The sequence below is a fragment of the Spea bombifrons genome, chromosome 5 (genome assembly GCF_027358695.1).
Source record: "Spea bombifrons isolate aSpeBom1 chromosome 5, aSpeBom1.2.pri, whole genome shotgun sequence".
Classification (NCBI taxonomy): Eukaryota; Metazoa; Chordata; class Amphibia; order Anura; family Pelobatidae; genus Spea; species Spea bombifrons.
Window position 1 is genome coordinate 39,223,277 of NC_071091.1, and position 14,264 is coordinate 39,237,540.

At 39.4% G+C, this 14,264-nt stretch overlaps 1 protein-coding gene across 4 annotated transcripts in view; it reads left to right on the plus strand.

The window, feature by feature from the left end:
- PDE1C (phosphodiesterase 1C) overlaps positions 1 to 14,264 on the plus strand; it is a 350,923-nt gene that overhangs the window by 267,551 nt on the left and 69,108 nt on the right. For all 4 annotated transcript variants that reach the window (XM_053466975.1, XM_053466974.1, XM_053466978.1 and 1 more), the window contains one exon: positions 13,484 to 13,624. In XM_053466975.1, the coding sequence (XP_053322950.1) occupies positions 13,484 to 13,624 (141 nt within the window). The remainder of the gene's footprint in view (positions 1 to 13,483; positions 13,625 to 14,264) is intronic.

The following is a 14,264-nucleotide window of genomic DNA, read 5'->3' on the forward strand; positions in this document are numbered from 1 at the left end:
TACCCCCCCTATATACCACTCTGCCTCCCAGATATGTCTCTTGACCCCTATTTGCCACACTGCCCCCCAGATATTTCTTATACCCCTATATGCCACCCTGGCTCCCTGATATGCTTTTTAACCCCCTATATGCCACTCTGCCTTCCTGATATTCATTTTAACCCCCTATATGCCACTCTGTCTCCAGAAAGCCCTTATAGCTCCCATATGCCACTCTTACCCTCCCCAGACTTACCAGAGCTTCCCTAGACTTCGCCCTGTGCTTCAGATTCCTTGGTGTCTAGTGGGGCCGCCGGTGGAGGTCTGCGCATCGCACAGACCTCCACCCCTGCAGCACTGCTGGGGATCTGGATCTTAGTCGTGTAGTCAGACCTCTATCTGAGGTCTGATTATAAGATGACCTCGAATATAATATAAGCATTTGCTTTGAATAAAACCTTGTCTTATAATCGAGCGAATATGGTATATATATTGTTGAGTGAACAACAAGCCCCCTTTTAGTGGAAGGATTTTCCATCACCTTTACCCATCATAATTTATGTAATGGTATATATATATATATATATATATATATATATATATATATATATATATATATACATACACTCATACTCACTGGCCACTTTATTAGATACACCTTTTCAATTACTTGTTAGAACAAATTGCTAATCAGCCAATCACATGGCAGCATTTAGGCATGTAGACGTGGTCAAGACAACTTGCTGAAGTTTAAACCGAGCATTAGAATGGGGAAGAAAGGGGATTTAAGTGACCAAGAACAAGGCATGGTTGTTGGTGCAAGACCTGAGTATTTCAGAAACTGCTGATCTACTGGGATTTTCACGCACAACCATCTTTAGAGTTTACAGAGAATGGTCCGAAAAAGAGAAAATATCCAGTGAGTGGCAGTTGTGTGGATGAAAATGCCTTGTTGATGTCAGAGGTCAGAGGAGAATGGGCAGACTGGTTCAAGATGACAGAATGGAAACAGTAAATCAAATAACCACTTGTTACAACCAAGGTATGCAGAATAGCATCTCTGAATGCACAATACGTTAAACCAGACGCAGATGGGCTACAGCAGCAGAAGACTACACAGGATGCCACTCCTGTCATTTAAGAACAGGAAACTGAGGCTACAATTCGCACAGGCTAACCAAAATTGGACAATGGAAGACTAGAAGAATGTTGCCTGGTCTGATGAGTCTCGATTTCAGTCTGTCCTCAATGCCTCTGCCAGACTAATCTATCTCACCCGACGCTTTGTATCTGCCACACCTCTCTGCGAGTCCCTCCACTGGCTCCCCATCCATAGCAGAATTAAATTCAAACTACTCTATCCTACAAAGCTCTCACTAACGCCACTCCCCTCTACCTATCCTCCCTCATCAGCAAATATACTCCAACACTGGCCTGCTCTTTGCATCTTCACTTATCACCTGCTCCCATGCCCGCCTACAGGACTTCTCTCGCACAGCACCAACCCTCTGGAACTCCCTTCCCGTGCTGTCCGACTCTCACCAACTCTACCCTCCTTCAAACGCTCCCTAAAAATGTTTCTCTTCAGGGAAGCCTACCACCAACATAAACACCAAACTTCTCTCCCACCCACTTACAACCCTTATCTCACCCCACAATAACGTCATTCACTACCACACAGTCCTCACCTCCTGTATCTCACCCATTATCCACCTAGATTGTAAGTTCCTGTGTGAACAGGATCCTCCTTTCCTCTTGTATCTGTATGTCAATTGCAACATTGTCTGCTATCTGCACCATTTTCATCCTTGTACAGCGCTGCGGAATCTGTCGGCGCTTTATAAATATAATAATCATCTTCTGATGGCTATTTCCAGCAGGATAATGCACCATGTCACAAAGCTCACATCATCTTAAACTGGTTTCTTGAACATGAGAAAGAGTTCACTGTACTCCAATGGCCTCCACAGTCACCAGATCTCAATCCAATAGAGCACCATTGTGATGTGGTGGAATGGGAGATGCACATCATGGATGTGCATTGACAAATCTGCAACCACTGCGTGATGCCATCATGTCCATATGGACCAAAATCTTTGAGGAATGTTTCAAGCACCTTGTAGAAAGTATGCCATGAAGAATGAAGGTAGTTCTAAAGGCAAAAGGGGGTCCAACCCAGTACTATCAAGGTGTAACTAATAAAATGGCCAGTGAGTGTATATAAAGGTTTTTTATGAGCAAGTCCTAAAATTAGTGCTATATGTTCACAAATATTATCTTATGGAAAGAGTAAAAAATACTGGCATAGTAAATGTCCATGAGGTGTCTATTTTAAAAAAAATGTATGATTTGATGGGGTAAAATCAAAATGGCTAGGTTCAAAGATGTCCCAAGAATAGGACATGGGCACAGACTGACCAGAAGTCAAAATTCAAAAAAAAAAACGACGTTTACCTCCCAAATAACCTGCATGCGTGGTATCACTGTACTTAGGAGATGTTGCTGAATACATATTGGAGGGGTAAATTCATGCCTGAAGTAAAATGTATGTAAAAAAAGGGACAAAATTACTACCACAGACTTTGTTTATGGTTGGTGAACGAATTAGTGCCTGTATTTGAAATACCCTGGGGTGTCTAGTTTTCAAACATATATGGTTTGATGGGGGAAGATTGATGGAAATATGTCCCAAAATAGACATGGGGCAGAATTTTCAATATGTCAAAATTCAAAGTTGAAAAACTGAATTGTGCATGTCCCAAATGTAGCCTATTACCCCCAAAACAACCCGACAAACCCATGCATGGGTGGAATCATTGTACTTAGGAGAACACATTTTGGGGTGCTGTTTGACAGTGACATATAACAGGAGCTGTAAGTTCATACCTGAAGTAAAATGTGTGTGGAAAAAAAACGCAACAATATTAATACCATAAGGTTTGACAAAGGCTGGTGGTAGAATTAGTATATGGAAAGAGTTAGAATTCCAGCATTTGAAATATCCTGAGGTGTCTAGTTTTACGGGGGCAAATTGAAGCGGCCGACTTCAAAGATGTCCCAAAGAGGACATGGGGCAGTATGTCCCTATTTTAAATTTTTTTAAATGGTTTTAAAATAGCAATAGGGTATTTCAAAACTTAGGACAAATATTATAATCAGCAGTTTTTTTCATTAGCTTTTGTAGACGAATAAAATATTTTTCAAGTAAAAGCCAGAAAAAGTAATTTTTTCCTCTATTTTTGAGCCTGGCCCTATTTTGGGGAGATAAACCATGTAAAATAGTAATAGTATGTCCTGCATGTTAATCACCTCCAGCACCACCCATCTTTCAATCTGCCAGATGCACTGCTGATGCATAGGCACAGTAAATCCATCAGTAAAAATTCCAAGGTTGGAAGACGGAAATGCACATGCTCAAATTTGGACCATGTAATGATCCATAATTATGCCAAGCCTATGCATGTGGTACAATGTTGAACTCAGGGGGTGCTGCTAAATGAAATTTGTGAGGTTTTTTTGTATGTTCACATATCCAATCATAAAAGCTGGTGAAATTGTAAATGTTTGAGAAAAACAAATATTATTTTTTTCCCTCCAACTTTGAAAGATGTTGGTGTGAAAACAGATGCATACAGCATGCCTATATACCCCTGGGGAGATATCTTGGAATGTCTAGTTTTCAAAAATAGTTGGGTTAAGTGGAACCACCATACTAGCTCAAATGAGACACAGACCCGGTATATTGATCAGTGAATGAAAATGTGAATGTTCAAACCCCATAACATCCCAAAATGTGACATACTATGGATGTGGAACTTGGCTATATCTAGGAAATTATATTGAATGAAAATTAAGATCTGTATTTGCACATATTCTGTTTTAAAAAATCAAGTAAGTAAGAAAGTAAAATAGTGTAAAATGCATCCTTAATGAGTTAAAGAAAGATACTAGGCTGGTAAATCCATACATTCAAGATTTACATTCAAATTGAAAAAATGATAATGTGACTGTTTATTACAGAATCTTACTTCTTATGACAAATATGAAATGCAAGACATTTTGAAAATGCAATTGAGAACTCAATTTTTCCACAACCATTTGGGTTGGATACCATGTCACGTTGGCATCTTCATATAGTGATTTTTGTTTGAAACAAGGGCAATTCCCAGTATGTTTAAGTTTGGCAATGAGCATAAACAAAAGTCAGAGTCCTTTAAGTAAAGTTGGAGTATATATATATATATATATATATATATATATATATATATATATATATATATATATATATATATGTATATACTAACCAATATTTAGTCATGGACAATTGTATATTCAGACAAAATAATTATTAGTTTGTATGGCTCTAATGGTTAATTATTATTTGTATGTGTACAAATAAAACATACTTGTAAACATATGGGTAAAAGTCCTTCTCATGGAAAACATGGTTCAATAGTCTCAACACTAACAAAAGGGATATCTAAAATATAAATTCTAGTGACTTAAGAAAAAGAGCTTTGTGTCCTCATTTCTTTAGGGATTTGTACTTGGATTTGTCCTCATTATAAATTGCAAGTACTTTACCATCTGGTTGCATGGAGTTCATTTTAAGGACATGATTGCTATGCTGTGCAATAGTATGTCATGTTAGAGGATGCCCTAAAGGTTTCAATAGATTGAATTAACAAGTCTAATGTGCTATAAAAAGCACTGCTAAGTCTGACTTGTCATATACATCTAGTATTAGGTGAAATGTTATTATTATTATTATTATTATTATTATTAGACAATGCAGTAGAGCTGCATGTAATGCTTGCAGAATGCTTGGTTGTATAGGGAGAGGTATTAGCAGTAGAAAGAGGGAAGTGCTCATGCCGTTGTACAGAGCACTGGTGAGACCCCACTTGGAGTATTGTGTACAGTACCGGAGGCCGTATCTCCAGAAGGATATCGATATGTTGGAGAAAGTTCAGAGAAGGGCTACTAAAATGGTTCATGGATTACAGGATAAAATTTACCAGGACAGGTTAAAGGATCTTAACATATATAGCCTGGAAGAAAGAGGTGACAGGGGGTATATGATAGAAACATTTAAATACTCAAAGGGAATCAAATAAATAAAGGATAATTGTTTATTCTAAAGGAAAAATACTACCACAACAAGAGCACATAGTCATAAGCTAGAGGGACAAAGGTTTAAAGGTAACATCAGGAAATATTACTTTACAGAAAGGGTAGTGGATGCATGGAATAGCCTTCCAACAGAAGTGGTAGATATTAATACAGTAAACACATTTAAGCAAGCATTGGATAGGCATAAGGCCAAACTAGATATAGGATAAGGCCAGGTACTAAGGAAAGTACTCAGAGGTTGGGCAGACTGGATGGGCCTAATGATTCTTATCTGCCATCACTTTCTATGTTTCTATGTGGGCACATGGGGAACCATCTATAGTTGTAGGAACTATATAGTACATTTCATCTTTGTACAGTGCTGCGGAATCTGTCCGCGCTTTACAAAGAAAGTATAATAATAATAATAATTTCATTAAGAAACTAAAACCCTTATTTATGATTAACTATGGATTTATCTCATAGCTTATATAACAGGGGCATCCTCAATAGTGTGTGGTATGGATAGGGTTACTACATGTCCCAGATTACCAGGGACAGTCCCGCAATGGGACTTTAAATCCCGGGTCCTGGGCAGCCTCAATCTGGGACAATGCATTGTTCCGGAATGAGAATGAAGGAGATTTCAACCAATCAGGAGAGACTTCTCAACACTCCTGATTGGCTGAGAGTTCAGAAGCCTCTCCTGTTAGGCTGGGTCCATCCTTCATGGCAAGCTTAGTGTAAGATGCAGCCAGCACCAGGTATGTGCTTATATGACTGTGTTTGTCTGTTTGCATGTCTGTGTAATGTCTTGCAATAAAGGGGTTAATCCTCTGAATCTGCTCATGTCTGGTAATAGAGGATTTAATTCTCCTGAATTTCCCGAAATAAATTCCCTGAATTTGCTCATTTCTGGTAATAGAGAGCTTAATTATCTGAAACTGATCATGTCTGTAATGATTGTATGGCTATTATAATATAAAGATATTATTCAATTTGAAATCAACATGATTCCCAAAGCTAATAATAAATATCAAATGCATTTTATGTGTATGTGATGGTGTGTATATGTGAATCAGTGTGTATGTGAGAAATATGAAGTATATGTGGTCACCCTAGGTATATGACCCTGAATTATTAAGAAGATAGGCCATTCCATGATGTCCAGTAGTGGGTTTGTGTGTGGGGGCAGTAGTATATTTGTAGTATACCCGACCAAGGGCAGCATGGACCCTGCGTGCTGTATCTTACCAGTGTACAGCAGCATTTTAATGAAGACTATACAGCCTATGCTAAGCTGTAAAAAAGCCACCGTAGCTTAAATAGGTCAGTTGGGGAAATCAAAAGACAGCAACCGGACCATTGTTTGGCGGGACTTTGGAGGGTTTGATCGGATCAGTTGTTTCAATGGTAAAAGCCAAGGTTGATACTGTCCCCTGTGACAGTGAAATGGAGCTTTGATAGCTAGAGTCCAATATGTACTGGCATTTTAAATACCAGATGACTGATGGCTTCCTTGGATGCCGTAGAGGAACTAAGAATTTTCTTCAAGAGTTCACCAAGGAGGCGGTTCTTTTAAATAGGGGACGACTGATTACTTTTTAATTTTTTTTAGTCAGATCCACAGATTTATACCTGCTTAAATTTGTTAGAATTCTTTGTTCGAAACACGCAATATATAAAACTTCTGGCCCTGACCCCATTTCTCTAATTATCTTATTTGCTCGATTATAAGACGAGGTTTTTTTCAGAGCAAATGCTCTGAAAAATACCCCTCGTCTTATAATCGAGGTCATCTTCTAATCAGACCTCAAAATGTCCGCTGGGGCCATGCTACTTACCGGGCTTTGGTCGGGAGCAGCAGGAGAACAGGAAGCTAGAAGAGTGTCACATAACTCTGCCTCCCCCCTCCTTCCACATAACTCTGCCTCCCCCCTCCTTCCTCTGGGGGCGGGGCCAGAGAAGTTGTACGCACAGCCGGGCCCCTGCAGAAGTCTTCGAGTGAGAGATCTGCAGTTCAGGTAAGGGGGTGGGGGAGGGTTTTTAAACAAGTATGTGTGTTTAATGGAATGAATGAGTATTTAAATGTTTGTGAATGAGTGTGTGTTAGTATGGATGTGTAAGGGTGGTGGTGGTGGTAGCATGGCATAGGGAGGCTGTACTCACACTCCTATCATCCTCAGGTTCCAGCATGTACTGGCTGCCTTGGCTTGATAGGAGTGTGATTGCTGTTAGCAGTTATATATATATATATATATATATATACCTCCAGAAATGCCTTTTAACTCCCTATATGCCACTCTGCCCCATGATATGCCTTTTAACCCCCTATATGCCACTCTGGCATATAGGGGATTAAAAGGCATATCATGGGGCAGAGTGGCATATAGGAGGGTATAAGACATTTCTGGAGGCAGAGTGGCATATAGAGGGTTAAAAGGCACATCATGGGGCAGAGTAGCAAATAGGCGTATAAGACATTTCTGGAGGCAGAGTGGCATATAGAGGGTTAAAAGGCACATCATGGGGCAGAGTAGCAAATAGGGGGTATAAGGCATTTCTGGGGGCAGAGTGGCAACCCTGGGGGCAGATGTGCATAACTGGGGGGGCAGGTTGGCAAATAAAAGGAAATAAAAAAAAATATATTTTTCTCAATCATAGCTTTTATTAAATATGAAAATATTGTTTACATGAATTAATATTTACTAGTAAAACTTTTTTTCCTATAGGGTAGTCTTATATTCAGGCTTTTTGTTTTTTTCCTAAATTAATATTTAGATTTTGGGGGGTCATCTTATAATCAAGCAAATACGGTACTTTCCGGTTTTCAGCTTTCTGGTGATGATCTAAGAGCCTATGCTTAGAGCCTATGTGTCCAGGACTTCAGGAACAACTATGTCTCCATATCCTCAAGATAGTTCCAAGATAGACCACACGGGTCAGCCTTCACCCCCCACATGCATCAATGAGCCTAAGCCACCCATGACCCTGTCGCCGGTTTACCGCTTTTCCTTCCTTGGACCACTTTTGATAGTTACTGACCACTGCAGACCAGGAACTCCCAATAAGAATTGCAGTTTTGGAGATTCTCTGACCCAGTCGTCTAGCCATCACTGTTTTTTCCCTTGTCAAAGTGGCTCAGATCCTTACACTTGCTCATTTTCCTGCTTCTAACAATGTTAAGGATGAAATGTTCACGTATTGCCTGATATATCCCACCCACTGACAGGTACAATGATAACAAGATTATCAGTGTTATTCACTTCAACTGTTAGTGGTCATAATGTTATGGCTGATCAGTGTGTATATACTATATGGACAAAAGTATTGGGGCATCTGATTATTACACCAACAGTAACTTTAATAGCATCGCATTCTAAATACATAAACATTAATATGCATTTTGCCCATTCATCCACTAGAGCATTTGTGAGGTCAGGTAGTGCTGCTAGAAGCATAGCATTGTCCGAAATGTCTTTGTATGCTGAAGAGGACATAACACATTTTTGACAATGCTTTACCCACAGAGATACTCCAAAATCTTAAGGAAATCCTTCCCAGAAGTGTGGCAGTTGTGTATAGCTGCAAAAGGGGGACCAACTAGAGCCCTGCGCGGGACTGTTTTTTTAATCCCCCCTCTCCCGCTGATTTTGTGTCCAATCCTGCACGCTCCTGCAATGTGTGTGTTCCACTCCCACCCCGTCCCGCCACATATGTGGTCAATCCCGCCCACTCCCGCCACATACGTGGTCAATCACGCCCACCCCCCAGCTGCCTTTGAGTTGCTCCTTCACAGCGTCTCTTACATTCCATGAAATCAGAAAAAAAGTGACCTCGGACTTTTGAAAAGTAGTGTATATTTAAATATACTTAGTATATGTATATCTTAGCATGTTTTATTTACATTATTGGTAATTAATTTACTTGCAAGGCCTTGGCTGATAATAGTAATATGTGGGCTATATGTATAGTATAAAGAATTATTATTTTGTAAACCATTTTAGGAAAGAAACTATCAGATGTGGATTTGAGATTCTGTGCTATGACTTTACATACGATTTTCCATAATTATTTATAGGTCACTGTCATAACTGGGAACCTTTTTGCCTGTATTACGGTGTCTACTATTATCATGCTTTCTTTTTGATAAAGCCATTTCTTCCTTCTCTAGCACATTCTTCTCATATGACCTTATCGATCTGTGTCTCCAAAGAGTGACCCTTACACTGGTACTAATATGTGGATTATTCTATTTAGGGTATACTAAAGGAGGTGCTCAGCTGGGTCACATAACACAACACTATATGACCTTTTATTATTAACACAGCATCTTGCACAGAGAGTGATAGGCTGTGTGCAAGGTAAGAGTATGGGTGATGCTAGTGTACAGTGATAGAGGGCCTTATGGTGAGTTACCATATGTTATTAAAGTGAGCATATGGTATGGTGTTAGAGAGTGTTAACATAAAGTATTACTGTGATTCAGTGTGTGTTAGCATATGGTGTAAGTTATATGATGTTAGAGTGAGTTTGTCTGTTAATGTTTGGTATTAGTGTGTGTTTGTGTAAAAGTGAGTGCATGTTAGTATGTGTTAGTCTGTGTGTGCATGTGGTCACTACCTGTGCCAAAGAAATCCTGCACCCAGGCACCAGAAACCCTAGGCTCAGCCCTGACCCAAACATGCCTTCCCTGTTTAAGTGGATCAAGCCCTATTTTGTGCCCAAATCCTATTTTGTGCCCAAATCCCCCAGCCCTCCCATGTCCTTTTCTAGGAGATGAGAATGTCTGGTGTTTACGGCTGTGACAATGTGTTTTCTTAACAGAAAAAAGTATTATATTTTGTATATAAAATGCTTTATACTAAATTCTTTTCTCAATTACCTAATTTACCATAAGTAGGTCACAGTCACGTAAAAAAGTATCATACTATATGTGGTACAATTCTTAGTCGGTTCTATATTTTAATACACCTGTTTCTGTTTGTATAGCAAAACTTCATAGACTAAGTAAGACACAACATAATACTAGTTATTGAGAACCTTAAACAATGTAAAATAATGTAAGGTCAGTTACTACCTGAAACAAGCAGAAATGTCAGTAATTTTAATCAATTCTTCCATTATTTATAAATTAGTAGTTAAATGCTGAGCAGAATAAAAGTAACTGAATAGCAATCCTTCCATAAGCCACAATGGAAAAATTATATAAACGCAGCATTGGTATTTTGTATTTATTTATATTTTATTTTTATTCTATGTTTTCCCATTGCTGTCAATGGGATTACTTTCTCTGGCAATTGAATCCTATCAGTTGTTAATTATCAGAGTGGAGACCAACGGATGTCTAACAAGCTATTGCTTATAGGATAGGCCTTAAAAAAGGCAAAAATTTGCAGAAAAGTTGTTTTCTTCTGCTAATTTAGTAAATTATAGCACATACATAGTTAATCATTTGATCAAAAATCTGGCGGCTTTTGCAGGTGTTTAAAAGAACAAGGATAAGAAGGTGAGATGCTTTATTGATGCAATGCTGCCTAAAGAAATGGTTTATGCTTATTTTCTCACTTGTTTTTACATTTGTGCTTCTGCAAAAAAAAACTAATTTATGCACACACTTAACAAATTAATTCATTTTGTCCCTTTCAAAATCCTACCTGTAATAGCCATAGAAATATTTTCATTAGGCAGATTGATTAATCAGAAGTTACATTGAGAAGTAAGATAATTATATAGTTGTGTGAAAAAGAAAGCATACCCTCTGTGAACTCTATAGTTTTACATATCATGGCATAATAATAATCATCTGTTCCTTAGCAGGTCTAAAAATCACAACCTCAGATAACCAAGACGTGACATATTACTGTACACCGTGTCATGAGTTATTCAACAAAAGTAAAGCCAAAAACTAAGTAGGTTGAGGTTTGTGGGCACTTCATGCACAGCTATCTTAAGGTCCCACCAAAGCATTTCAGTTGGATTGAGGTCTGGACTGGGCCATTGCAACACCTTGATTCTTTCTTTTTTCAGGCATTCTGCTGTAGATTTGGTGGTGTGCTTGGGATCATTGTCCTGTTGCATGACCCAATTTCAGCTAAGCTTTAGCCTTCAGACAGATGGCATCGCATTTGACTCCAAAATACTTTGGTATACAGAAGAGTTCATGGTCGACTCAATTACTGCAAAGTTCCCAGATCCTGTGGCTGCAAAACAAGCCCAAATCCTCACCTCTCCACCGTGCTTTACATTTTGTATGTAAGGGCACTGGGTGCCAGATCAGGTAGGAGTCTCGATGCAGGGGCAGGTTCAGATTCAAAGCATGGCCAAAGGCAGGCTGATTATGTATTCAGTTCAGGGCTGCTCTCCACTTTAGCCTTATAACTTATAAACTTGGAATGACAAGCTCAGTACAGGCAGGAAACTGGAAACGCACCGGCAAGGCAAACAGCAGGCGCACGTCTGGAAGGCCTCTGGCAGGGCACAAGACAGGAGCGCGGCTGGGAGCCCTCTGGAAGGGCACACGACAGGAGCACTATTGGAAGCCTTCTGGTAGGGCACACGGCAGGAGCACGGCTGGAAGCCCTCTGGAAGGGCACACAGCAGGAGCACGGCAGGAAGCCCTCTGACAGGGCACACGGCAGGAGCACGTCTGGAAGCCCTCTGGCAGGTCACATGTCAGAAACACAGCAGGAAGCCCTCTGGCAGGGTGCACGGCTGGAAGCCCTCTGGCAGGGCACATGGCAGGAGCATGGCTGTAAGCCCTCTGGTAGGGCACCCGGCAGGAGCACGGCTGGAAGCCCTCTGGGGGGGGGGTACTGGCAGACTGCAGCAGACTGGCAGGTGACAGCAGGAAGCAGACAGACTGCAGCAGATCCGAAGAATAGTCGCATTCCAAGCCAAAGGTCAGAAACCAGAATATCAGGTCAGAGAACGAGGTCAGAGTCCAAAGCCAAGAGTCAACACAGAAGACAAATCAGATGAAGCAAATCAATAGCTCAGTGTACAGAAGCCAGGAATACAATGCTCTAGCACTGATTCTAGGATGATGCCCGGTTTATATTGGGCCTTAATTGACTGAACGAGGGTCAGGTGTGTTAAGAGCATGCAGGAACAACATAGTCCAAAGAGAGGCAGAAGGAAACAGCAACCCAAGATCCACCTGGTGGAGTAATGGATAAGTGATTCACATAAAATGTTGCAGGTTGCAGATTTCAACTCCTGCGGATCCTGACATGCTATGAGGTGTTTCTGCTAAGATGCTGTGTTTGGTTTTCGCCAAGTGTGGCGCTGTGGATTATGGACAAATATCTCCACTTTGGTCTCATCTGTCAAAAGGAAATTGCTCCAGAAGTCTTATAGTTTGTTCAGATGCAACTTTGCAAACCTAAGCGGTGTTGCCAAGTTCTTTTTAAAGAGAAGAGGCTTTTTATTGAACTTTAAATTGATGGACTTTAAATTGTTTGGAGATTGCTGGACAACAACAATTGCTTATCTAAGATCATTACTGATGTCTTTCCTCCTTGGCATTGTGTTAACACACACCTGAATGCTCCAGACCAGCAAACTGCTAAAACTTCGGCTTTTGTAGTGGTGGCCAAACTTGCTGATGATCAATTAATCAAGGGCATTTGATTAGCAGCTCATGTCTGCTACTTAGCATCTTAATTCCTATGGAAGCAGTAAGGGTAAGTAAGGGTACTTAGTTTTTCACACATGGCTTCTCCATTTTGGCTTTATTATTGTTGAATAAATCATGACACTGTGTAATGTCATGTGTTGTTGGTCATCAGTTTATGTTTACCTAATTGTTGCACCTGGTAAGGAACAGATGATTGTTGTTATGTCCGGATATGTAAGATCATAGAAAGAGGGTGTACTTTCTTTTTAACACAACTGTAAGTTACTAATATTTTTCTGCGTTAATTTCAGTGTTTCTTTTTTTAGCTTGTGCACTAATGTGCCTTTGGTAAAATATCTTCCCCTAGGATTTAAAAAAAAATATACATGTATAAGTAATGTAACCATAATTCTGTAGTTTATATTTGTTTTTCTATGTGCACTTTTATAAAAATCACAAACCATTACAGTTTTTGCTTGTTTATTTTTGCTATTTGAAGCCTATTTTGTGTGCCAGATTACCATGCCTTTCAGTGGGTACTTCAGAAAGTGAGGCAAAATGAGATTTTATTGTCCAAAAGGATATGGTAACATTTTCAATCTCTTATTTAAATGTGGTATTTGTGTTGGTTTCATTGTCCCTTTTATAATCTTCATCTTGTTTCTGTCACAAGTTTAAATGTTCTCATTGAATTGGCATCCTTATGTTTGTACTGTTTGCTTCCAAAGTCCTAGTAAAGATAGGCCAGTATAATCATATTGCTCTCTGTTTTAGATACCAATCTCTGCCCTTGTATCGTTTGTGGAAGCGCTGGAAGTTGGATACACCAAACATAAAAATCCTTATCACAACCTGATTCATGCAGCAGATGTTACACAGACTGTACATTATTTTCTCTTTAAGTCAGGATTAGCGGTAAGTAGATTTCAAATGTGCATATATATATATATATATATATATATATATATACAATATAATTTAGAATATTTATATATTATATTTGATTTCAGATTATTAAGTATGTTATGTATGTGTCTTTGTTCCCTCTAAATATGAATATAAATATGTTACAGTATACTAGAAACCTTTAAATGACCTTTACATTAGCCAAAACATTAAATGACATTTAATAACAAGAGGTTATAAACAATGACATCTAAAGTCATAGGTATATAGAAAACTGCCAGTGATGTGAGGGGGAAGGAGAAAGCAAACGGGCAAGTGAAAGAGAGAGTAAGGGAGGGAGTATGTATGGATGAATGCATGTACGTATGTATGTTAGAATGAGGATATATGTATAAGTGTGTGTTAACATGAATGTGTATGAGTAAGCATTTGTGCGTGTGAGCATGAACGTGTACGTGTTAGCATGGATGTGTAAGGGGTTGTGTGTAAGTACGTAAGCATAAATGTAAATGGTGTCTGTCACGGAAGCCTCCGTGCCATGGGCTCCTGTTTTCACCTCAAGATGAGTGCTCAAGATGAGTGCTGTCTGATACTTGGGGTGTGTAATAAATACAAGTCAACTATTAATCTCCAAGGACAACAGTTGGCT